This window comes from Eubalaena glacialis, chromosome X (genome assembly GCF_028564815.1).
Source record: "Eubalaena glacialis isolate mEubGla1 chromosome X, mEubGla1.1.hap2.+ XY, whole genome shotgun sequence".
Taxonomy (NCBI): Eukaryota; Metazoa; Chordata; class Mammalia; order Artiodactyla; family Balaenidae; genus Eubalaena; species Eubalaena glacialis.
The window spans coordinates 66667382-66694344 of record NC_083736.1 but is presented as its reverse complement, the minus strand read 5'-3'; the positions used below and the strand labels follow the sequence as shown (position 1 = coordinate 66694344).

The 26963-nt window shown below is 38.0% G+C and overlaps 1 protein-coding gene across 5 annotated transcripts in view; it reads left to right on the top strand.

Moving 5' to 3' along the window:
* The first annotated feature begins 391 nt into the window (after positions 1-391).
* Positions 392-26963, top strand: part of PHKA1 (phosphorylase kinase regulatory subunit alpha 1) — a 136311-nt gene continuing 109739 nt past the window's right edge. For 4 of the 5 annotated variants that reach the window (XM_061178030.1, XM_061178027.1, XM_061178029.1 and 1 more), the window contains exons 1-6: positions 392-875; positions 1603-1761; positions 8126-8173; positions 9977-10145; positions 19519-19601; positions 23106-23186. In XM_061178030.1, coding sequence (XP_061034013.1) covers positions 798-875; positions 1603-1761; positions 8126-8173; positions 9977-10145; positions 19519-19601; positions 23106-23186 — 618 coding nt within the window. In that variant the 5' untranslated portion in view covers positions 392-797. The remainder of the gene's footprint in view (positions 876-1602; positions 1762-8125; positions 8174-9976; positions 10146-19518; positions 19602-23105; positions 23187-26963) is intronic. The other variant, XM_061178028.1, reaches the window with a different exon arrangement.

Below are 26963 nucleotides of genomic sequence, written 5' to 3'. Positions count from 1 at the left end.
TGTTTCTTGTTTGGTTTGGATCGGAGTAAGGAGTTGAATCTGAGCTTTGAGTCAAAAGGATAAAATACAATAAAGACCCGGAAATTCCAATTCTTTAGACCTTGAACGCAAACGATCGTTCTTTCCTTTTAGGTTTGAAGTTACCGTAAGTTCCTAAAACTAGTCCGGCAGAAGAAACAGCCTCCCTAACATCCTGTGTCCACAGCAAGTGTGGACAACTGAAATAGTCATTTGAGGTGTTTCGAAAATAACCCCCTGATAGCACATTGCCTACGGTGACACATTCTCGTCCGCGGGGCGGGCTGGGTCGCCGGGGGCGGGGCGAGTCCCCAGGCGCCGCGCGCAGCTGCCGGGACACTAGGCGCCAGCCCCGCCCCCGGCTTGCGTCTCGTGGTAGGTGGAGGCGGCGCCGCGGCCTGTGACCTGCAGTTGCCGGCGGCCGCGCTTGGGGCTCTGGGCCGCGGCTGTGTTCGGTCTCCGGGAGTGGAGCGGAGGATGCAGGAGCCACCCGCGGAGGCCGGACGGGCTTAAGAGAGGCGGCGAGCGGCGCCGCAGGCACTCCGGCTGGTCTCTAGAGCGCGGGAGGCTCGGGCGCGCGTGGGGCTGTGGTGGCCGCGGAGGCCGCCTTGGCCGGGACAGCCGGCCCCAGGCCCGAGCGGTGGTAGGACTGTGCCCGGGCCTGGTACTCGGGCTTCCCACAGCGAGGGTGGGGCTGCGTTGGAGCCTCCTTTCTTGGAAAACCGTGGGCCCCTGTGGTACTGCGGCCGTCTCTCTGAGGGGATTGGAAACGGAGCGCGATGAGGAGCCGGAGTAACTCGGGGGTCCGGCTTGACGGCTATGCTAGGCTGGTGCATCAGACCATCCTGTGCCATCAGGTAAGTGATGGGCTGTCGCTTGTGATCACCGAGGATGCGCAGTGTGACAACCTGGACGGAGACCCTGGGTGAACCCGTGTGTGTGGGGGGGTGTATTGCAGGTTCTCCCGCCCCCTAGCTGGGGAGGCCGTAAAGGACCCTGAAGAAAGGTGTTGGGCCAGGAACAGAACCAGAGTCAGGCACCGTTAGCCACGAGTCCTGAGTCAGAGCTTCTGAGTTCCCCCTCCCAACCCTCCGCGTCCCCCAAACCACTGCTGGGTTCCAGAGTTGTAAGATGTGTCGAAGCTTGTTTATCGACACCGCCCCCGGCCCCCTCCCCAGGCTTGGGAGTCGGCTACTTCCCCTCCTCTGAAGGAAAAAGAGGTAGGAGAACTTTTAGCCATCTTAATACTAGACTGTTGTGAAGATCTGAAGTACCGTGTATATACTGTTCATTATAGTTTTTCTAATCTTTTAATGCTGATTTTTCGTTGGTAGCTCATTCTTTCTAAAACACCTCCTTTCTTTTAAGAATTCCCACATTTCAGACTTGTAAGGCGTCAGCCAGCTCTTTCCCTTTATTCAAGATAGCATTTGCTTGCACTTGGTCAGGAGAGGAGATTATAAAACTCAGGAGTGGGGACATAGAAGAAAGACCAACGTCCCTCAGTACCCATTTGATAGATTCTGTTTCCTCATATTAACACCCTATGGTTACCTGCCTGTCCCCTTTTTCTTGTCCTTACAGAATCCAGTGACTGGCTTGCTTCCAGCCAGCTATGATCAGAAAGATGCCTGGGTCCGGGATAATGTGTACAGCATCTTGGCTGTGTGGGGTTTGGGGCTGGCCTACCGGAAGAATGCAGACCGGGATGAGGATAAGGCAAAGGCCTATGAACTGGAGCAGGTACTCAATAAAAATACAAAGAGCTCTGGGACTGGGGGGAGGAGGAAGGAAATGTAGTCCACAGGAGCTAAGACAGGTATGTTTTGCCTCTCTCACTCTTTCTTCACCTTGCTGAAATTGCATTCCATAAAGCTTTCCTGTATTGTGCGGAGTTTTTTTTTTGCAGTGGAAACATGAAACTTGCTGATTCAGGGGGAGAGGGCACAGTCTGTTCTGTTACAGTGGAAAATCCTATCCTCAGATCTTTGCTAAAATTTGTAATCCTCTTTCCAAGTAAATGTATTTTGTAGTCTCCAGCATATTTATTCTCATTGAGAAGAATTTTCGGAGGCAGGTATCTACCATTTTACTTCTTTTTTGAAAATGATAGGTGGTATTTATATGAGGGTAACTGATAAAAATTAGCAGACTTTCCCAACTAGACACAAGTAAAAGACATTATTTGTTGATTTTTATACCTAGGCCACTGTTTCAGAGTCTGTTGTGTGTCCTCCCTGCCCCCCCCATACCCACCCTCACCCCTTGGGGCAAAATAAGGTCAGAGTCAATAGATGCCTTTAAGCCAACTTTTAAGGCCCTCCCCTCAGTAAAGAAGTATCCTCTATAGAACTGTTTAGACACAGGATGCTATGTCCTCTTGAATGACCAAGAAAATAACATTCTGGGCTACATGAGACTCTTAATGTTAAGGTACTCTGCTGTCAGTTGTAAGGTGTATGTGAATTCTTTTCCATTAGTGGAAAAGATTCTCTCCACACCAGCCATTTTCTCAAGTGGTCTCCCTCAGCTTAGGCAATCTGAACTCCAGTCTTCATCTATCAATCAGAATATTGAGATTTGGTTATTTTTAAGGACACCAACATATCGTGGGGTTATAGTCCTCGGCAGCAGGAAGGTTTCACTGTGTTGTCCTCTGCAACAGCAGGTATTTCTTATTCCCTCAAGCCATAATTAAGAGGTACTTAGGTCCACCAGAAAAAATTGTTGGAGTGTTTGCTCTAGCCCAGGAAGTACAGATCAATATTTTTGTGACTTATAGAAAACATACATAACCATTGTGAGAATTTGGAAAATATAGAGGAGTGTTAAAAAAATCATCTGTAATCTTACTCCCCTCCCTTATCCTATGTCCTACTCTAATGTTTTGCTATTTTGATCTCAGTATTTTGTTTGTTTTGTCTTGCTAGAAATTGATATTGGTGGAACAATACCCAAGATTTTATACCCAGTACGATTTGACAAATTTCTTTTTCAACACTGTTAGAAGAAATCTGTGTCTCCTTGTTGATCAATCATTCTGCAGAGTTGACATTTTTCCTTATGTGGCCCAGGAAGAAAGAATGTAACAGAGGAAGAGGAGAAAAATGAACAGAAAATTGTTCATTCTAAAATTTTAATGTTTCGTTAAATAATTTTTCACACAGCACAAAAATATTTTCCATACCACCTCAGTAATAACCTTGGGATGTCTCAAAAACGTTATGGCAATAGGAAACATCTTCAAAAAAAAACACATTTCTCTGGGAATTCTAAAATTTCTACCAACTTTCATTATAAATTAAAACAGATTGTATTATTAAGTCTCATTAATTTTCTTCTCAAATTTGACTCAGTTAATTCAGACTAGGGATCAGAGAACCATCTCTGTAAAGGCCAGATTGTAAGTATTTTTGGCATTGTGGGTTATGTGTGATCTCTACGCAACTACTCAGGTCTTCCGCTACTACGTAAAAGCAGCCAGAGACGATACATAAATGAATGAGCGTGGTTATGTTCCAGTAAGTTCTTTTTTTTTTTTTTAATCAGTAAGTTCTATTTACAAAAACACACCGTGAGCTAGATTTGTCCCCACTCTACACGAATGGTTCTAAACTCTGGCTGTGCGTTGGAATGATTTGAGAAGCTTTTAAGAAATACCCTTACTGGACCTCACCCTAGAACAATTTAGATAAATCTCTGTAAGTGGAGCCCCAGGGGCATCAATATTTAAAACAAAACAAAACAAAACAACTGCTCTGGTAATTCTAAAGTGCAGCCAGAGATAATCACTGATCTATGGCTAATAAGTGAGCATAGGTGAAATCAAATAGAATAAATTCATAGATTAAATTCCTACCTACTGTGAGCTTTCCATTACTGTGTAGATTTTCCCAAACCATTGACTGTTAATCATTTCTACCCTTCCTTCCAACTCTCACCTAGATTTCTCTCTGAGAAATAATGTCAGAGAACTAAAGAGAATTCTGGATGAAGAGGGGACAAGGGTTTAAGTGACTGTTCTATCCTAGGTTGAGAATAGAAGTATGCACATACATGTTTTTACAAATGCCCTTTCTCTTAGTCACACAGATAAAAACTCACACCCATAAAAATAAATAGATACACAAATAGAGATAGCTCTTTGGCTGCCCCCAGTTCTACTTCTTCCTCAGTTTTGTTCTCCTTGTGTAGTCTCTCATCTTTTCTCGTGTCTTTAACTATTACCTTTATGAGAATGACTTCCAAAGCTTCATCTTTAACTCTGACCTCACTTCAGTTTCAAACCCAGATTTTCATTTGTCTTCTGATCAGTTGCACCTGAATATCTTGTGGCTCCTCAAAATCAGCAGGTCTGAAACCCCACCTTCCCTACTAAAAACAAACAAAATAGACTACTAAACAACAGCAACTCACCAAATGTCCCTCTTTTTCTTACTGGTGTCCTCATTCTACTAGTCACCTGGGCAACATTACTTAGAACATTTCCCATAGTGTGTTCCATGGAATACTAGATAACTAAGTTTGGAGCTATGTTAAACAGCAGGTTTCTTACTCTGTAATTTCTCAGAGCTTTTGATATACTGATGTGCATTTTGAATCTAAGATGGGGGTGGATTTTACAGCCTTCCCAGAATTTCCTGGACTAGTGTTCTATAAAACAGTGTTTGAAAAGTGCTGCCCTTATGGTGATTTTTGACTTGTTCCTTTTACCTTTTAATACATGCAGACCAAAGTCTGTTAATTCTTATAATTTTTCTCGAATCCATCCCCTCCTTTCTATTCCCTTCTGCCTCAACTCTAGTCTAAACCCTGATCACTTAGTGAAAGGGTTTAGACTTTAAATGAAAACAACACTTAAATTATGTATTTTCATTCTCAGCAATCTTTTTGTAGTTCTCATTTCCCTACAAGTAAAATCCAAATGTTTTGGATTGGTAGGCAAGGCTCTTTAGGGTTTGGTCCTAGGCTGCTTTTTCAATATTATATCGTGCTGGTCCCCTGCATTCTACCCCCAGTTCCAACCAGGTTGGTGTCTTCATTACTTCTCTAACAGTACCTTGATAGAAATACCTGACATTTGTGTAAAGAGTTTTCATTGTACTGTATACTTTCCCATAATTACTAGTATTTTATTCCTGTAACACCCTGTGAATTAGGTATTATTTTCCCCAATTTACAGGTGAAGGGATTGACAGAAGGAGATGAAGTTGGAATTTGGTGGTGTCATGAATACTACCTGGGTCTTATGACTTCAGATTCAGTCTTTTTGAATATTTCCTCCTTCATGGAAGCCATAGACATTCCCACCTCCAAATCATTTTATGAGCTGTTTCTTCCACCCGTGAAGCCTGCCGTCAATCCCACTTTTTCTGTGGTTCCTGTGCTCATAGACCTCTCAATTTCACAGTGATCACTTCTTTCTCAGGACTGCTTTCTTGGAACTTCTAGATTACTTATGGTCTATGCCATTCAACATGTTCAGTTTTTCATTTAGCAAATTTTGTGTAATTGTTATGTGCCAAGCCCTACAATAAATATAAAAAATAAAATGGGACAAAATGTTTATATTTAAACCTCAACTTTTAATTTTTTTAAATTTTAGATTTACAGAAAAGTTTTAGGAATAGTAAAATGAACATATTTGCACGTACTCTTTATCTAGGTTCACTAGTTGTTAACATTTTGTCATATTTGCATCCTCTCTATAAACATGTTCCCCCCGAGGCGCACAGGTTTTTTGGTAAGCCATTTGAGAGTTACTTGCAGACATGGAATATATATTTTTAAAAACACAATCTGCTTAGTCCATTGACTTAAAGGTCTATTTCTGAATCTGGTCTCTGCCCCTTTTTCTTAAGGAGTTCATAGGGTGATAGGGGAGACAGATATATATAAACATAGTTACAGTGCATTAAGACAGATACTGTAGGTACCATATTTAGGAGATAAGTACAAAGTTCTGTGGGAACACACAGGCAGGAAAGTCTAATTTCCCTTGAACAGGACAAGGAAGGATTCATAGAGGAGTTGGGTTTTAAAGGATAACCAGGAATTGTTAAGTAGACTGTATTTGTAGTTTAGTGGGTTTTTTTTTCATTCTTTCTTTCCTTTTTTTGTAGTTTAGTGTTTTTAAAAAACATATCTGTTCTGTCTCCCTTTTCTTTATGTTTTACAAAGCCTGGTAGAGTGCTTTGCATATGTTAGATGCTCATATGTATCTGATTGTAAATATACCTGGAGAGAGAGACAGGTATTAATACTTACATGGCTATTGTTGTGTATAAATAGTTATATATCCTTATATAGTCAGTTCACAAACACATAGATCCATATCCTCAAAAAAAAAAGATAGATTAGAGGAGGGTATCACTTGGTGTGGTTAGAAGCCCTGGTGTATGTATAAACATGTATAATTAATGCCAACTAGTGCACCTGAATCAGGAAATGGGCAGTTTGGGGGAATACAAACTACAGACACTTCCCTTCATTCTTACCTCTCCATGCTTCCTATTCATTTTATCCTGACTTGGAATTTGGAACTTGAGGACAGAAATGGCTGACAGTGGCCATTCCAAGAGGACAAAAGTGGATGGCAATCAGGACTCCTCCACTGCATCTATAATCTCCCAGGTTTGCTGTTTAAAGAAAATGTAGATGGTAGTAGCAGGGCTGGGTGGTAAAGAGAGTTGAAAGGATGGGATAGAAATCTGTGAGTATGTGGTGACATGTAGAAGAGAATTCAGAATTGAGTAAAGTCACCCCATAGAGTAAGAAGGCTGTGTTTAATGCTGTCTGTAACAGTATATTAAAGGATGGTCTCTTTCATTAGGATCAGAGTAATGATAGAGATTTTCTTGTAGGGGTTGCAGTCAGTTTCATTACTTTATAACAAATGCTTCATGCTTTAAAAGGTGACAAGGGTCCTGCACTACCTGTTTGTTCTGTCTCTCACTCTCACTCTCTCTTTATTTCTTCCCTTGATCTGTAAGGGGAGGGGACCATCTGTAGACAGAAATTACTTAAGGAAAGGAACTCTCCCAAGGAAATACTTTATTTTTCCCTCAGTAAAGGATTTCATAAAGCATTAGAACATAATTTAATAGGTGCTTATCCTTGTCCTGCCTACTGCTTGTAGTCCCATTTGAATATTTTGAAGGAATAACAGAATGGTGCAGCTCCCAAGTAGATTAGTTTTCAGAGGTGTCCTGAAGCCACCTCTGAGGCAGCATTCCCTGGAGTAACCTGGCTGTATTTCTTCTGGACTGTGAAACAGAAAACTTAGAGAAATGGAGAAGCTGTTTGGTGCTATATTCTTCCAAAACATATTGCCTACCCATGCCAGTGTTGACGGGCCTTTCTAGTGTCATGTAGTATAACAAGTATACTGTTACTATACTATATTATAATTAAATATACTTATTATATTATTACTGTATGCATTATACTAACTAATATAGTACATTGTTAAAAATTGGTAATCAAAATTTTGGAGTGTTATGATTAGAAAACTAACTACTTAGAAATTGTCAAGTCCTAGTAAGGGAAATAGTGATGACTTGAGACTTAAGTTTGTGGCTTTTTTTTTTTCAGGGAAAGAGGGTTGAGTTGCACTAACAATTCCCCTTTACAATTATTCTGAATTGAAGTTCATTTATTCTTTAGGGAAAATGTCCAGATAAATATTTCTGTGGACTCTTGAAGATAAGTCTTGGCTAGTTTAGAAAAAAATAAAAGTGATGATGCTGGCTTTTCTAGGACATAGGATATATTTTAAATATTCTCATAGCTTTATGATTTTTGAGCTGACTTGCCCATTTTTTTCCAGGTGGAATGTCCTCTAATAGGATAGTTGACTTAGTTTTACATAAACCTATTGGAGCTTGGATTTTTTTTTTTAACTTGAAGGAGTCACCAACTGCAGCTTTCAGTTCCACTTTTAGCTGCAATCTTCTCTTCTGTGTACCTATAAAGTAAATGCCATGTAAATAGGAACCCAGGATAAGGTTACTTGTTCTCAAAAGATCATGTACCAACTGCAGTTGCTGAGTAAGTGTTCCTGCATCTAGTGATGTTTATAACAGCTTGTTTCCATTTATTTCTGCAGAGTGTAGTGAAGCTGATGAGGGGACTGCTGCACTGCATGATCAGACAGGTATGGCATTGTTAACAGAACCCTCTCCAATAAAACCACATTGTAATATATATATATATATATATATGGCTTATATTTTTTTCAGTTTCACAAATAGTACATACTAATTTTAGAAAATCTGTAGAATTGAGGAGGGAAATGTCAACCATGATCTCACCACCCAGTTACCACTGAAGTATTACCTTCCAGTCTTTCTCCCCCCTCTACAAATGATTTTTTTATATACTTCATCATTACTGTACATGCAATTATGTATATTGAGTAAAAGATGATACAGGTCTATAAGTTCTCCTCTGAAACCCTTGGGACCAGATAAATTTTATAATTCAGAATTTTTCAGATTTTAAAAGGTAGTGCAGTGCACATACCATATATTATGTTATGCCCTCAGCAAGTCCAGACATCACTCTATCATCAAAAACATTAATCACTGTACAGGAAAACATGCAGTTTTACAATAAGTGGAATAAATAAAAACTACAAATAACCCCAAGTCAGTTTGAATCAGGTGCTGCCACCAAATGAATTTTGGTACAAAACTTAGGGGGAAAAACCTTTTGGAAGTGTTTTAGATTTTAGGGTTGGAGATAAGGGGCCAAGGACTTATATCTTCTAGCATTAATATGCATTTTCCTGATCTTGAGTGAAGTTGAGCATCCTTTCATGTGTGGGTTGAAAATTTGTATTTCCTCTTCTATTAATTGCCTGTTAGGTCCTTTGCCTCTTTTTCTCTTGGGCTGTCCCTTTCTTGCCTATTTGAGGAGTTCCTGTCCATGATGGATATTAATCCTTTGTCACATGTACTACAAATATTTTTTAGCTGTCTCTGGTTTATCTTTTGGGTTTGTTTATGATATTTTTTCCATTCAAAAGTGTTTTACTAAAAGAAAAAGTATTTTACTTTTATCCTAGGAGATCTTTACACATGTTGTGCACTTTGACTCAGAATTGATTTTTGAGCCCAAGATTACATTTTATTAGAAGGAGAAATCGAGGCTCAGATTAATAAAATGACCATCCTGAGGCACACAACAAGTCTAAAGTAAAAAGAAATCAACTCTAGACTTCTGAACTTGATCAGTGATCTCTAGTCCAGTAGGGACTATCTCACAGCCATCATTTTTTTTCCTTCTTTGCTACTTTTTAATTTTTTTGTATTTTAGATATTTGCATTTTCCACCTTATCAAATAGGTTTAAAGTCACTAATTTCTTGAACCATATTTAAAAGTATGATAGTTACTATCGTATAGCAGATGCACACATAATCAAATTGAAGTTTCAGGAAATAAGTCTTTCATTTGTCCCTTGCACAGTGTTTCATTTCTGACCTTGGTTTCAGCTTTCTTTCACATCTTTTCTTTGTCACTCCATGGGTCTCTCCCTAGCTCCTTTCATTACTCCTTCAAAATATAGCCTCTTCCCTCAAAATTCCTACCTCTGTTTCAGGAACAAATGTATCTTTTTTAACAACTCAGTTATCTCTTAACTAAGCTGTTGTCACCTCTCCACACCTCAGTTTTTATCTACAAAGTGGGAAAACAACCATCTGAAGAGTGGTAATGAATAGGAAATAGCTGGTTTTGATGGATATTATTTTCTAATTAAATTGCTTAAATTGAAAAACAGCAAGAGCAGACTTTCCTAATTGTATAAGTGTAGGGAGAAAGAGGTAACAATGCATTTTAAATACTCACAATTGCCTGAAGACCAAATGGAATGATATGTATCAGATTACTACCAAAGTATGGCATATGGGTTGATTTTTCTGCCTAGCCTTCTTTTACTGTTTTTGTTTTCTTCAGGTGGATAAAGTAGAATCCTTCAAGTATAGTCAGAGTACCAAGGATAGCCTCCATGCCAAGTACAACACCAAAACCTGTGCCACTGTAGTGGGTGATGATCAGTGGGGACACCTGCAGCTGGATGCTACCTCTCTGTACCTGCTCTTCCTAGCGCAAATGACTGCCTCAGGTCAGTACAAGGACAGAAGTACTGGGAACCACTGCAGTGTGGAGCACTTGCCCTGGCACACGTGGCTTCTCCAAAGGTGTTGGCCAGCAAACAACATAGCTGTTTACATTACTTAAAGATACACATTGGAAACATAACATTTTGCAAATTTTATACAGAGAAACAACTCGCTAAGGTAAGTGTTCTTTTACATTGAGAAACAAGTCTGGAGTACTAAGTAATATATATTTTTAATTGAGAACTGGGAAATCTGGGGTAGATTTTCTTTAGATGGGTATTTTTATCTTTTATTAATCCTCAGATGCTATAACATGGGAAAGAAGGACTATTGCTTATTCCCATACTATGCACTGACAAGCCTATAGTTAGTGTCAACATCACCTACTTTGTACTACTCTTTATGAGTATATTATAAACAAGGCATCTGTTTGCAGGCATCTAAGTTATATTAAGGGAATTAACTTAGGAATCAGAATTCAGTGTTTTTTATTATTGAATAACACACCCTTTTCAGATGATTTTGTTAATTGCTTTAGATGTTTCACCTGAAAAGGAAATTATAAGAACCAGCGTAATTCCCTTTTATTTCTCCTAAATTGGGGAGGACTGTGAATCTGATTACATTCAGTTTATAAATTAAACAGGACTTTGCCAGATCTTCCTGAGTAGATACATATACTTCTCACAATACCACATTTTTGTCATTTCAATTTCTTTATCTTTCTATCTGATTACAGAACTCCTTGGTACTAAAGGCATTCAGGGTCAGAATTACCCCAGAATACTCTTCTCCTTTTCTTGCAGAAATAAATACTTGGTGATAAAGCCTCCCTTTTTTTCTTTCCTCTAGAACAACACACATCCCAGAGGCTGAATAACCTTTTCTTAAAATTATAATGTCTACTCACATACTTCTTTCTTTTGGAGGGGAGGTTCCTCCCTGAATAAATATATTTTTTAGGTTTTATTTGTTTAAATAGAATGGCAACTATAACTCCATTTCTAATATTCTTCTAATACCAACTCTAGAGTGCTTTTCTACAAGCAGTGTCTAAATATCCCTTGTGGTTTTTCATTTTGAGCCCAGAAGGGAAGCGGAAATATACTAAAGAGGCTTATAAGAGACATATTCATTCATTCAACAAAAGTTTGTTGATTCCTGACTTAACATTTGATTTTCAACCCCATGAGCTGACTTTGATAGGTACTTGGAATAGGGTTGATATTTGATCAGGCCTTTGAGGAATAAGTTAGAATAAGTAGAAATTCACAAGTCAGAAAAGGGAAGGGAATAGCATGACTATAGCACAGAAGTTTGAAAGATACTGGCCACCAAAGTAAGGCTAGGTATCTTCTATGGTTAGAGTGTAAGATATTCAGTAGATCTGGAAAAATGGCAAAAGATGGAGCTGGAAAGTTGGGACTAACTGTTTAAGGGCTTGTGTACCATGCTAAGTAGTTTGGAGTTTAGTCTATAGTCAGTAGAGAGCCACTCAAGATAAATAATCAAGAAAGTTTCAAATGATTCCCTCCAATAGCAGGAGGATAGATTGGATGGGGGAGTTAAAAGTTTAGTAAAATACTTTAGGCAAGAAATGATGCAGAACTTATGTAAGGCAGTTGCCTTGATGATGAAAAGGATAGCTGTGAGAGATAATTGAGAGGTAGAATGTGAAAGATCTTGATGGAAAACTTAGCAATTCTCTGAACGTTTTTGAATTCTTAAAAATTTCAACCTTGGTTAAGAGAGGCTTAGACAGAAGCTGATTGCAACTTACAGGATAGTGGCAGAGAAGCTCCACAGACCCTCTCCCCAGCAAAATAGCCATAAATGGTGAAATTTAATTTTATAAAACCGACCATTTAAAGTCACTGGAAATTGTCCTAAGGGCACACAGCAAGTGGAAAAACATTTATTCAAGGAAATCTAAATCTTAACAGTGAGAGAGTATGGCATTTGGGCCACAACCTATTCCCTCCCCTGCCCCAAGGTCACCATGACAGAAGCACTACTTGAAGTGGTTGTAGCCAGGAGTACAAGGCTCCCTCTCCCCCCAGCTCCCAGTCTAGGACTATGATATCTCCCTGAGAGAGGTACGTTGCCAGCATTTCTCACCATCCCCAGCTCTGTGTTGCAGAAGTTCTAGTCTAGCCAAGAATAATTAAGAGGTTTGGAACTCCCTTCCTACCCCCGAGTCCCACTCATGGAGTGGAAGCTTAATCCCAGGCAGAGCAGACCAAGAATAATAGGCCTGGCCCACCTTTCTAGTAGCATGGATGATGGGGCTGGCCATAAGAACAGAAAGCTCCATAGCTCCTCCCAAGAGAACTGACTTTATCTGGAACAGAGTGTGGGAAAGCTCGAGCCTAAGGGCACTCAAAAACAATTGAAGATTTTGGTTCTAAGAAATTGAGAGGAGGCTGATAACTCAATAATAAGAGCAGCAAGCTAACCCATACACTAGCTAGAAGTCTTAATAGAGAACCAAGGAAAGAGAGAGCTAAAAACAGCCCTCCTAGGGTTAGAACAAATTTCAAAGACTGGCATCAAAGACCACCTGAAATGGGGCCTGAATTTTTTTTTTTTATTAATAGCTACTTTATTTATTTATTTATTTATTTATTTATTTATTTAGCTGTATTGGGTCTTTGTTTCGTGCGAGGGCTTTCTCCAGTTGCGGCAAGCGGGGGCTACTCTTCATCGCGGTGTGCGGGCCTCTCACTATCGTGGCCCCTCCTGTTGCGGGGCACAGGCTCCAGACGCGCAGGCTCAGCAGTTGTGGCTCACGGGCCCAGTTGCTCCGTGGCATGTGGAATCTTCCCAGACCAGGGCTCGAACCCGTGTCCTCTGCATTAGCAGGCAGATTCTCAACCACTGCGCCACCAGGGAAGCCCTGGGGCCTGAATTTAATTGAATGAGATTGTGGAGCAATTTATGCCTTGGGGCACTGTACAATATAATAGAACAATCAGCTGGCAATTAGTGGAGATTAACATCTGGGAAAGATACCAACAGAGGCAGATATTTAATGGATCACAGAAAGAGACAGTTGCTAAAGCTAAAACCACTGTCTTCTTGGGGTGACAGTGTACATGTCCAAAGCAGCACCCTCTGAAGAACAACTTCAGAGGCTGCATACTATGGGGAAAATAAATTTCACCGAAATAATCCAAGTCACTAAACAAATAAACAGGTAAACAAAAAACAATTCCCATAGGGGAGGGTATCAATATCTATAGATTCCTACAACATATTATCTATAATATCCAGTTTTCAGCAAACATTTATGAGGCGTGCAAAGAAACAGGAAAGCCTGAGCCAACACAAGAAAAAAAGTGGGTAACAGAAGCTGCCTTTGAGAGGAAGCATATGTTGAACTTAGGAAACAAAGACTTCAAAGCAGTTACTATAAAAGTGTCCAGAAAGCTAAAGGACACCATGCTTAAAGAAGTAAAGGAATATATGATGATTGTATTTCGTCAAATAGAGAATATCACTAAAGAGATAAAAATGAAGCAAATGGAAAGTTGAAAATGAAAGATTCACTAGGGAGACTCATAGATTTGAGCTGGCAGAGGGGAAGATCAGCATACTTGAAGATAGATCAACAGATTATGCAGTCTGAGGAACAAGAAAAGATAATAAAGAAAAATGAATAAAACCCCAGAGAAATGTAGGACACCAACTCGTGTAATAAGAGCACCAGAGGAGAGTAAGGAGCAGAAAATATTTTTAAAGAAATAATGGCTAAAAACATCCCAAATTTGATGAAAAACATTAATCTACATATCTAAGAAGCTCAAAGATCTCCAGGTAGGATAAACAGAGATTCATACCCAGAAACATCATAGTAAAAATGTTAAAAGCCAAAAACAGACATCTTGAAAGCACTATGAGAAAAATGACTTGTTATGTATAAGGGAACCCAAATAAGATTATCAACTGACTTCTCATCAGAAAAAAAGTGGAGGCCAGAAGGCAGTGGAATGATATATTCAAAGGGCTGAAGAAAGGACCTGTCAACCAAGAATCTTATATCCAGCAAAACTATCTCTCAAAAACGAAGTGAGATGAAGACATTCCCAGATAAACAAACAGTGAGAGAATTTGTTGCTAATAGACCTACCTTACAAGAAATACTAAAAGAAGTTCTTTGTACTAAAATCAGAGGACCGCAGACAGTAATTGGAATCCACACACACAAAAAAAGAGACCACTGGTAAAAATAATTATAAAATATGATATAATTGCATATTTATTCTTTCTAAACTGACCTAAAAATCAATTGTATAAAACAATATACTTGTATTATTGGGCTTATAGCATATAAAAATGTAAATATATTTGATAATATCAGAACTAAGGACGTGGGTGGGAGCAAAGCTATACTGAATTAAGGAAATGATACCAAATGGTAACTCAAATCCACAGGAACAAATGAAGAGAATCAGAAATGTTAAATTAGAAAGACATCCTGTGTTCATGGATCAGAAGACTTACTGTTAAGATAGCAACATTCCCCAAACTGATCTATAGATTCAATGCAATTCCTGTGAAAATCCCAGCTGTCTTCTTCGCAGAAATTGACAAGCTGTTACTAAAATGTACATGAAAATCCAAAGGACCCAGAATGGCCAAAACAACTTAGAAAAAGAACAAAGTTGGAGGACTCACACCTTCTGATTTCAAAACTTACTTCCAAATACTGTGATGCTGGCATAAGGATAGACATATAGAATAACAGAATAGAATTGAGAGTCAAGAAATAAACCATCACATTATGGTTAGTTGATTTTTGACAAGGGTGCCAAGATAATTCAATGGGGAAAGAATGGTCTTCTCAACAAATGATGCTGGGAAAACCAGATATCAACATGCAAAAGAATGAAATTGGACTTCTTCCTCCAACATAGACAAAAACTAACTCAAAATGAATCATAGACTTAAATGTAAGAAGGAAAACTGTAAAAAGCTCTTAATCCTCTAAGCCTTCTATAACAGAATACTGCAGAATGGATGGCTTAAACAGCAGAAATTTATTTTGTCGAAGTTCTGGAGGGTAGAAGTCCAAGATCAAGGTGTCAGCAGGGCTGGTTTCAGATGAACCCTCTCGCCTGTCTTCATATGGCCTTTTCTCTGTGTGTGTGCATTCCTGATGTCTCTTGTAATGAGGATACCAGTCCCTGTTGTATAAGGGCCCCACCCTTATGACCTCATTTAAACTGAATTGCCTCCTTAAAGGCCTTATCTCCAAATACAGTCACATTGGGGGTTAGGGCTTCAACATGTGAATTTTGGGGGAACAAATTCGAGTTTATAACAAACACTTAGAGGAAAATACAGGAGTAAACCTTCCTGACCTTGGGTTAGACAAGGCCCTGTTAGATATGACACCAAAAGCATAAGCAACTAAAGAAAAAATAAATTGGAATTTATCAACTTAAGATAAACTTTTGTTTATCAACTTTTGTGCTTCAAAGGACCCCTGTAAGAAAGTAAAAAAACAACCCACAATATGATAGAAAATATTTGCAAATCATATATCTGATAAGAAACTTGTATCTAGAGTATATAAAGAACTCTCACAACTCAATAATAAAAAAATAACCTAATTTGAAATGGGCCAAGAATATGAATTGACATTTCTCCAAAGATATTCACGTGGCCAATAAGTACATGAAAAAATGCTAAACATCATAAGTCACTAGGGAAATGCAGATGCAAACCATAATGAGATACCATGTCATACCCTCTGGGGATGGCTATAATCAAGAAAACAGAAAATAACAAGTGTTTCTGAGGATATGGAGAAATTGGAAGCTTCATACACTGCTGATGGAAATGTAAAATAGTACAGCCACTTTGTAAAACACTCTGGCAGTTCTCACAAGGTTAAACAGAGTTACCATATGATCTAGCAGTTTCACTCTTAGGTATATACTCAAGAGAAATGAAAACATGTTCACTCAAAAGCTTGTGCACATACATGAATGTTCATAGCAGCATTGTTTATAATAGCCAAAAAAAAAAAAATGGAAGCAACCTAAATGTCCATCAACTAACTACTCATTGGATAAATAAAATGTGATATATCTGTACAATGGAATATTTTTTAGCAATAAAAAGAAATGAAGTACTGATATGTGCTACAACATGGGTGAACCTTGAAAACATTATGCTAAGTGAAAGAACCCAGACATGATATGTCACATATTGTATGATTGCACTTATATGAATATCTATTAAGGCAAATCTATAGAGACATAAAGAAGATTAGTGATTGCTCGGCAGGAGGTGGGGTAGGGGAACGATGGGACAAGTGTTGAAGGGAAATAGGGAGTGATGCTACAGATACAGGGTTTCTTTGGGGAGTGATGAAAATGTTCTAAAATTGACTGGTGATGGTTGCAGAACTCTGCATACCCTAAAAACCATTGAATTATATACTTGAAATGGGTGAATTGCATGGTGTGTGAATTATATCTCAATATTGTTTTTAAAAATAAGGGAGAGAAAGGCTAAATTTTAGGTGAGTGCAAGTCAGTCTGTGGAGTAGAACACTGAGTCAGCCTCATTTCTCGAGCTCTGCATATTTTAGTGTGCTGTATACAGCACTGCCATCTTTGGCCTTACCCAAGCCCTACTTCATTTAACCTGTGTGTCTCACCTCTGCATCCTCTGTTCTACAAGCAACACCTTGGCTCCATAGAAGGGACAGGAACCAGAGCTCCTACATGTATGGCTTTGCTTCAAGAGACAGGTCCCTCTCCTGTGGTTAACAGGGTTGTTTAAGATCATTCAATAAATAATTATTGAACATCTACTATTCAATATTGTTTAATACCATTCACATTAGTATGTGAGATACTTTTGGGGACTTAAAAATGTAAATAAGATTCCTTCAAATTCAGGTAAAGATTTATCTATGGTACAAGTAAAAAATAGGTTCATAAGAGCAAGAAAAATAAAATTCTGTGAAGCACCGAAGAGGGGAATCAATGAGAGCATCATAAGAGGAGATAGCATTTGAGCTGGGCCTTGAAAGAACAGTTAGGATTTCAAGATGTGGAGAAAGCTGTGTAAACAGAATATCATGAGCAAAGGGACAAATGGTAGACGTGTGGCATTTATATGGTATAGTGACTAGTTAGCTGTGACCCAAGCCTAAGAGATGGACAAAACCAGTTTCTCACCTACTGCCTTCTCTCAATCTCTGTTCAAGCACCTTGGCACACAGAGGTGACAAGATAAAGCTATGAAGCTGATGTCCAATATTACTACCTCTCTTTTCTTTTTTCCTCTCTATCCAAGAAGTTAAGGTAGGTCATTACTGCTACAAGAAAGACCCTTTGCTGCTGATGCTGCCCTGTGCTGTGGTTGCTGTTTTGCAAGAGGCACGGATCAGGAGGAGTTTGTAATCTGATGATCTGAATCATATAGTCCTTTTTAATTTTAAAGTTAGAGTTCTGTGATTTAAAATATTTGTCAATAGATCAAAGATTTAAATGCAAGAAAAGAAACAGAAAGTACTAGAAACATTCATGGGATAAAGCTTTTTAATAAAAGCTTCTGAGAAGAAAAATATACTGTAAACAAAATCAAAGTTCAAACAAACTAGGAAAAATACTTGCAACACATATGATGGGCAAAAGTCTAATTTCCTTAATATTTATTAATATATTAATAACAGAAGGACCATCAATTCAATAGAAATTGGTGAAGGACATGAAAAAACAAACAGTTCATAGGAAAAGAAATACAGTTGGCCTATAAATATAAGAAAAGACAACCTTACTCAAAAAAGCTACAAATTAAAGTGCAAGGAAATTCTATTTCTCATCCATTAGAATGGTAAAGATCAGAAACTTTTATTAAAGCCTATGTTTACAAAATGTGTTGGAAAAAGGCAGGCAGTGCTAGTTGGTATGTAAACTGTGGAATTTCTTTGCAGAATAACTTGGTGATGATCATCAACATTTAATTGTACATGTGGTGAAGTATTTAGAGAGAAGTGTACCCATATTTGCAGCTTAACTGTGAAATGTATCAAAAAATAAGGTGGACTGTTGCATGGATATATATGTGATTAAAAAGTATAGTAAAATGTTAATGGTTGAGTCCAGATGGTGTGTAAAATCTACAGGTGCCATGTAAAATTCTTTCATTTTTTGTCTGAAAATATTCAAAATAAAATGTTGGGAAAAATGTATAAATCTGTGACTCCGCAGTTAAGAATTTACCTTGATATACTGGTGCATGTGCCCAAAGATGTAAATACACAGATATTCATTGCAGCATTGATTGTAGTGATAAAAGATTAGATACAACCTAAATGTCTTTCAGTAGGGAACGGGTTACATGAATAGCCATTCAGTAGAATGCTATGTAGCCATTAAAAAATGAGGCAGATATATTTAAAATTGTCTCCAAGTTATATATGAAAAAGGCAAGGTGCAGCATAGTATACTACTCTTTGCATAATTTTTGTATACGCATAATGTATCTCTGAAAGGATACAGAGGAAACTGGTAAGACTGGTTTCTCCCAGAGAGGAGATTTGGCAGGGTGGGAGTGATGTGATTCTGGGTGGGGGAAAAACTTTCACTGTATAATTGTTGGTATTTCCCTCGATGGCAGGGGAGGGGAAAGGAGTTAGTTTTTAAACAAAAATGGATCATATTGTACATATTTGGAAGCGGTATAGCATCTTGGTTAGGAACGCAGTCTCTGAAGTGAAACAGAAGTTGATAGTCAATTGAGTCCTGGTTCCACTATTTATTTAGTTACATGACTTTAGGCAAATATTTAACTTCTCTAAGCCTCAGGCAGAAAATAGAGGTACCCACCTCTTAGGGTTGTTTTGAAAATTGAATGTATTATTCATGCAAAACATTTTATTTATAAGCCCTGTCTTTATATAGCTTATATTTAGAATAATTATTTTTACTCCCCAAAATATGGTTTTGAGTTCTTAAAATCATGATCTTTATCTACTTCTTAGTATTTAGACTCCCTCCAAGTCTTCTTTGAAATATTTGTCTTTCTTTTTCCAGATGCCTAGGTTTGTACATTTAAACACAGCACAAATTAGTTACCTGTAGAATTAGGAGTCTGATACTTTCCATTAAAGCCTACAAATAACAATTAAAATTCTTTCATGTTAAAATATGGTGGTATCTTACTTAGTTGAAGAGTAGCCTAGGACTGATTTGTGGTATTATTTTTATGTTTTAAGAATCAAAGTGTCTCCCATTATTCCTAAGCGGGAGTAGGATTATTTGGTAGTAGGGGGGTCAGTTAGTCACTGTGGCTGCCTGTAAATCCTGTAGTGATAATTGACTAGCTCTATATCTTTATTCTCTTTTTCCTCAGGACTTCATATCATCCACAGCCTAGATGAAGTTAATTTCATACAGAACCTTGTGTTTTACATCGAAGCTGCATATAAAACTGCTGTAAGTACTCATTTTGGAATGAATTTTAAACATGTGGTGTTCTTAAAATACTGAACAACCTAATCCTTCTCTTAATGCTGCCCCTCATAGTGAACCAATCTATAACGCTTCTGGCAGAAATTGCCTTCAGCCTCTTTACTAAGCTCTGTCGTCCTCTGTTTGCCTTTTCCGCAAGGGATTTACAGAGGCAGGAGGGTCAAGGTGCAATGCTTTCATTCCTTTCAAACTCTGTAATACTTCATGGTATGTATTGGGCAATCTGGGGCTAAATTGTGGTCTTATTTTAATGTTTGTGGTTAAATGGGAGCAAGATGGCTAAGGAGTATTATGGGTCAGTTAGCTACTTAGAAATAAAATTTAGTCATGTATTTAATATCATCTGTAGACATTGATTCAGTGCTTACTATACAAAAATAGTTACTCTTTCTTATGACTACATATGAGGTAGGTTTTTATTGTCATAATATATTTAAGGTCTCTCTCAGGGTTTGCTGTTCTTCATTGCATGATGTTCATTGTATTGAAAATGGCTGTGTCATAAGTAGTCCAGTTTTTTTTAGCAGTGTAATTGTTTTAGTTTGGTTAGTTGTTTTTTAGTTGTTACAGGTGTGAGGATAAATCTGCAACCTGTCACTCCATATTTACTAGAAGGATAATTCTAACATAGACATATCTGATGCAGACAGACATTATTTGTTGATGGATTGCTTTGTTTCCTGATACCATAGGCCTGCTGTGATCCAGGGTAAAAGCCAGTGTTCTCTGACCTCTCTGTTGCAGCCAAGGGTTGCAGCAGTAGAATTAATGATATTTGTGCCTTCTCATACTCTAATCTTTGCTGCACAAACTAGGGTAGAGCTGGGTTTAGGGGCAGATGAGACTCACCATGGGATAAATATGGCTTACCTTTCTGAAGCTCCATCTTTTGACTCAAAGATTTGATATTAAAAGTAATTTAAGGTAAATACCAAAATAAATATAGGTGTGTGTGCACGCACATGCATGTGTGCACATGGGTATTTCCAAGTTCTGTTCAATGAGAGGGCCTAGAAGCCTGACACCACAGTGACAATGAGGACCAGCATCCAAGTCTTGAATGTAACTATCATTCTCTAATAAAAGAAACCAGGATTCCTTGTAGAAGTGGTTGATTCCAGGGCTGGGGCAGGGAAAATACAAGATGAGACTGTATTTGGGCATCTTATAGTGACAAAAAGTGAGGAAGTGTTCAAAAAAATGGGGCATGTCAAAAGGGCACAGGAGCCAACCTAGAAGAACTCCCAGTGGCCAGAGCTGGAACAATTTGAGCAAAATAAATAATGACAACATTTTATTACAACCCAGAGAATAACCTAAATATCTATAAGTTCATACTGATGTAAGTAAATAGCTGAGTAAATAAATGAGGGAGAAAGGATAACTCTTCCTTAGAGAAGAATTGCAGTTAATGAGTGTAGAGGTAATGAAGGAACTAGAAAATCACCATTGAAATCACCACTGTAATAATTGTTGCAGGCACAATTCACTGATGGATGCTAAATTAGTGGGTGGATGTTTGAGGAGAAACAAGATATTTGCACAATCGTAAAGTATCTCTCTGAAGATAATTATTAATTACAGGCACACCTCATTTCACTGTGCTTCGTTCGCTCTATTGCACTTCACAGTTAATTGTGTTTTTTTACAAATTGAAGGTTTGTGACAACCCTATGTCAAGCAAGTCTATTGGTGCAATTTTTCCAACAGCGTTTGCTCATTTCTTGTCTCTGTGTCACATTCTGGTAATTCTTGCAGTGTGTCAAACTCTCTACCAGCAAAGAGATTATGACTTGCTGAAGTCTCAGATAATGGTTAGCATTTTTTAGCAACAAGGTATTTTTAAATCAAGGTATGTGCATTGTTTTTTAGACATAATACTATTGCACACTTAATAGACTATAGTATAGTGTAAACATAACTTTTATATGCACTGGGAAAGCAAAAAAATCATGTGACTTGCTTTATTGCAATCTTTATTGCTGTGGTCTGGAACTGAACCCACAATATCTCTGAGGTATGCTTGTAATTAGTGTAGTAATACAATAGTATAATAGAAAAATAGTAACAGTAGAATGGAGAAACTCTGCAGACACCACCTTAACCAAGTCATTAAGGTTAACATCACCAGTAATGACATCAACATTGTATACCTCTGATACGATGTGCTAAGAAGGAGCATAATGTTTGTAGTATTCTAGTATTCTTGCCAAAAATGCATAACCTCAATCTAATCAAGAGAAGACATCAAGCAAACCCAAACTGAGGGAAATCTATAAAATATATGACCACTAATCTTCAGGAAGTGTCAAGGTCATGAAAGGCAAGGCTTGAGAAACTGTAGCTGATTGGAAGAGACTTAAGGAGGCATGACAAATGCAGCATGGTATTCTGGATTGGATCCTGGAATACATAGAAAGGCTATTAGTGGTGGGACTTCCATGGCAGTCCAGTGGTTAAGACCTCACCTTCCAATGCAGGGGGTGCAGGTTCGATCCCTGGTCAGGGAGCTAAGATCCCACATGCCTTGCGGCCAAAAAACCAAAGCATAAAACAGAAGCAATATTGTAACAAATTCAATAAAGACCGTAAAAATTGTCCACATCAAAAAAAAATCTTTAAAAAAAAAGGCTATTAGTGGGGAAAAAACGGTGAAATCCTAGTAAAGTCCATAATTTGGTTACTAGTATTTTACTAATGTAAATTTCTTCACTTTGACAATTGTACTGTGGTTATGTCAAGTATTAACATTAGGGGAAGCTGAGTGAAAGGTGTATGGGAACTCACTACTATTTTTGCAGCTTCTCTGTAAATCTAAAGTTATTTGGAAATGAAAAGTTTTTAAAAAGTAATTTTAAATGTTATCTTTGTATTATCGAGGGACCGTATAGAACTATGGTTAAGAATGTAGGCTTCGGAGCACTTGGACTCTAATCCTAGCTCTGTTATTCATTAGCTATGTGACCTTGGGTGAGTCACTTGACCTCTCTTTGCACCTCAGTTTCATCATCTATAAAATGTAAAGATTAAGGAAGATACTATAATAGTGTAAAGTGCATAGGTAAGTGCATGGTACATTGTCAGTGCCAATAGAGAGTAAAATTAGAATGGATGTTTAAGATAAAATACTTGGATGATGTTTAGGCTGTGTCTCCTAGACCCCCTAGGTGTCTGCTTTGATGAAAAATTTTGAGAAGCACCTCTTTAGATGAACTAAGTTACAGTTCTTAGTCCTGATCAACTGTCAAGATATCTTCTAACTTCTTGGAGGCCCCAATAGAATTGAAAGCTACTGAGAAAATAGCTACAGGGGGAACCCAACTCATTGGCCTCTCCTTAATAAGCATTGTGGGCAAACGTATGTATGGCGAGTTAGCTAATACTTGTGCCTTTTATTCAAGGTTTGTATATCTAGTAAGCGTTTAGTAGTGATGATTTGCTAATGGTGTGTTGGTTATTTTATGCCAGGACTTCGGGATATGGGAACGTGGAGATAAGACCAACCAAGGAATCTCAGAATTGAATGCGAGTTCAGTTGGAATGGCAAAGGTAATTTTCCTTGCTTTGTTTTTACCAAGTGTGGTATAAGGAAGTCTGATACACCTTTGCCATAGATAAAGCCTTAACATGAATGTGGACCATCATCAAATTAATTGGTCTTTTAAACCATAGGCAGTATTCAGAGTCTCCAATATAACTGTGGACATGTAGGTGAAGACTTCTTTCATAAGCTCCAGATTTGTATGTACAACTGCTTTTGTAGCATATCTCAATTTACATATCACATAAAGACCTCAGAAAACAGATCTTAAACTAAACTCATCATCTCTATCACTACAAAAACAAACAAAAGGAGGCTTTTTTTCCTTCCATACACCAGATGACAAAGCTTGATATCAGGGAACCATCTCTCAATCCTCCACCCCCCTCACTCTCCTGCATCCCCTATATTGTTATCTTCATCATCATTATTATGTTCCACTTGGCTTCATCTTTTCCTTCCCACTGCTACTGCCTTAATTTCAGCTTTTATCTCTGGAAACAGCAAGAAGGCATAAAATAGGATAGTAGGAATAGGATCAAACATATCCATTATAAAGATAAATACACATGGCTTGATTTGTTTCCCCTACCTAAAGGCAAAGACACAGATTGATTTAAAAAACGAAGAAAGGAAATCCAGTCTATACCTATACCACCACTAAGAGCTCTAAGATGACAAATTGCTACAGAAAGATTAAAAACAGAAGGATGGACAAAGTGTGGCCAAAATAAGCAAAAAAGAGTACGGGTGGCTATGTGAATTCAAATGAAGTAGAATTCAAAGCAAAAAGTATTACATGGAACAAAGAGGACAAGGAGGGTCCAGATAGAAGGCACAGCCTACAATGAGAAAGTCTGGCCTGGAATGTAGTTTCAATTAATACAGAGCAAAATGTATTAGAAATACAAGGCAAAATAGAAACAGTTATAAAGGGACAACTTAACAAAAGCCACTGCTAGGCTATGACAGATAAAATAAACCAAAAATAAGTTCATAGAAAATTTAAACTATATAATTAATGTGGTTGAATTAATAAATTTATATAGAACTTTGTCCCTACAAAATATTTATTCCCTAGGTAACCTTTTTCTTTTTTATGTATTTTTAATTACCAAAGTGATACAGATATTGAGCTTATTTTTAAAAACTAAACCCTACTCTATTTACCTCTATGTAACCTGATTTTTTAAATTCAACAATCTCACATTTCACTGAACAACATAACCAAACATCTTCTTTCATACAGGTAATCTAATTCATTCTTTTCAGTATTTAATAATTACTTTGTTGATGATAATGCTTTAGTGTGGATCCTTGTACATATATCCTGGTGAACTTGCACAAATAGTTTTGTAGGATAGATTCCTAAAAGTGAAACCATTGGGTTAAGGGATATACACTTTATTTTTTTTTTAATGTATTTATTTATTTTTGGCTGCATTAGGTCTTTGTTGATGCGCGTGGGCTTTCTCTAGTTGCGGCAAGCGGGGGCTACTCTTCGTTGTGGTGCGCGGGCTTCTCCTTGCAGCGGCTTCTCTTGCTGCGGAGCACGGGCTCCAGGCGCGCAGGCTTCAGTAGTTGTGACGTGTGGGCTCAGTAGTTGTGGCGCACGGGCTATAGAGCGCAGGCTCAGTAGTTGTGGAGCACGGGCTCAGTTGCTCCACGGCATGTGGGATCCTCCCGGACCAGGGATCGAACCTGAGTCCCCTGCATTGGCAGGCAGACTCCTATCCACTGCGCCACCAGCGAAGTCCCTGCTTTCTCTTTCTATTTACACATACACATTATTTTTTTTGAACCAGTTGAGAGTAAATTGCAGACATGATCCCTCATGTCTCCTAAATACTTCAGAGTGAATTTCCTCAAAGACGGTCCCATAACCATGGTACAATCATCAAAATCAGAAAATGAACACTGGCATTATACTACAACCTAATCCAAAGACCCCATTCAAATTTCTTTAATTGTCCCAATAATATCATTTATAGCAAAAAACAAAAACAAAAACAAACAAAAAAACCCTTATGATCCAGGATCCAATCCAGGATAACATGTTAACGTTTAGTTGTAATGTCTCTTTGGGCTTCTTTAACCTGATAATACTTTAGACTTTACTCACCTTTTATGACCTTGGCATTTTTAAAGATTGTTTTATAGAATGTCCTTCAATTTGATTTTGTGTGATATTTCCTCATGATTTGATTCAAGCTATGCATTTTTGGCAAGAGTGCCACAGAGGTAAGATGTGTCCTCAGTACATAATCAGGAAGTACAAGATGTGGATTTGTCCCATTACTCTTCATGTTAAGTTTAATGGCTTCATTAAGGTGGTATCTGCCATATTTCTCTGCTGTAAATTTGCTTTTTTTCCCTCTCGTAGTGAATAAGTATTTTGTGCCTGGATGATATCTGCTTAACCCATTAGGTCTCAGTTTAGACATTTCTCCAGGGAAGCTTTCCAGAACTACCTGCTGTCCCAAAGACTAAGTCAGTTCTGCCTCACAATTGAGGAACTACAAATAACTGATAAATACTTGAAAGAATATTCAAACTTATTAGCAAATTAATACAACAGAATCACCATTTTTCTATCAAATTAGGGAAAATTTCTAAAATAATACCTGGTTTGCATTAAAAAAGGTTGTATCATACACTGCTGGTGATAGTTATATTGGTACAACTTGCATGAAAGGGAATTTAGCATTATGTCCTAAAAATTGTTTATATCCTCTACTTCAGGGAATTAATGCTTAGAAAATAACTCATTCTACTGTTTTTATGAGTTTGACTTTTTTAGGTTCCACATATAACTTATATAATACAATATTTGTCTTCCTCTACCTGCTTATCTCACTTAGCATAATGCCCCCAAGGTACATCCATATTGTCGCAAATGGTAGGTTTTCCTTCTTTCTTTTTTTTTTCTTTTTTCTTTTTGAATTTTATTTATTTTTTTCTACAGCAGGTTCTTATTAGTTATCCATTTTATACATATTAGTGTATATATGTCAATCCCAATCTCCCAATTCATCGCACCACCACCACCACCCCCCACCACTTCTGCCCTTGGTGTCCATACTTTTCTTCTCTACATCTGTGTCTCTATTTCTGCCCTGAAAACTGGTTCATCTGTACCATTTTTCTAGGTTCCACATATATACATTAGTAAACAAAAAAATTTGTTTTTCTCTTTCTGACTTACTTCACTCTGAATGACAGTCTCTAGATCCATCCACGTCTCTACAAATGACCCAATTTCATTCCCTTTTATGGCTGAGTAATATTCCATTGTATATATGTACCACAACTTCTTTATCCATTCGTCTGTCGATGGGCATTTAGGTTGCTTCCATGACCTGGCTATTGTAAATAGTGCTGCAATGAACATTGGGGTGCATGTGTCTTTTTGAATTATGGTTTCTCTGGGTATATGCCCAGTAGTGGGATTGCTGGATCATATGGTAATTCTATTTTTAGTTTTTTAAGGAACCTCCATACTGTTCTCCATAGTGGCTGTATCAATTTGCATTCCCACCAACAGTGCAAGAGGTTCCCGTTTCACCACACCCTCTCCAGCATTTGTTGTTTGCAGATTTTCTGATGATGCCCATTCTAACTGGTGTGAGCTGATACCTCATTGTAGTGTTGATTTGCATTCCTCTAATAGTTAATGATGTTGAGCAGCTTTTCATGTGCTTCTTGGCCATCTGTATATCTTCTTTGGAGAAATGTCTATTTAGGTCTTCTGCCCATTTTTGGATTGGGTTGTTTGTCTTTTTAGT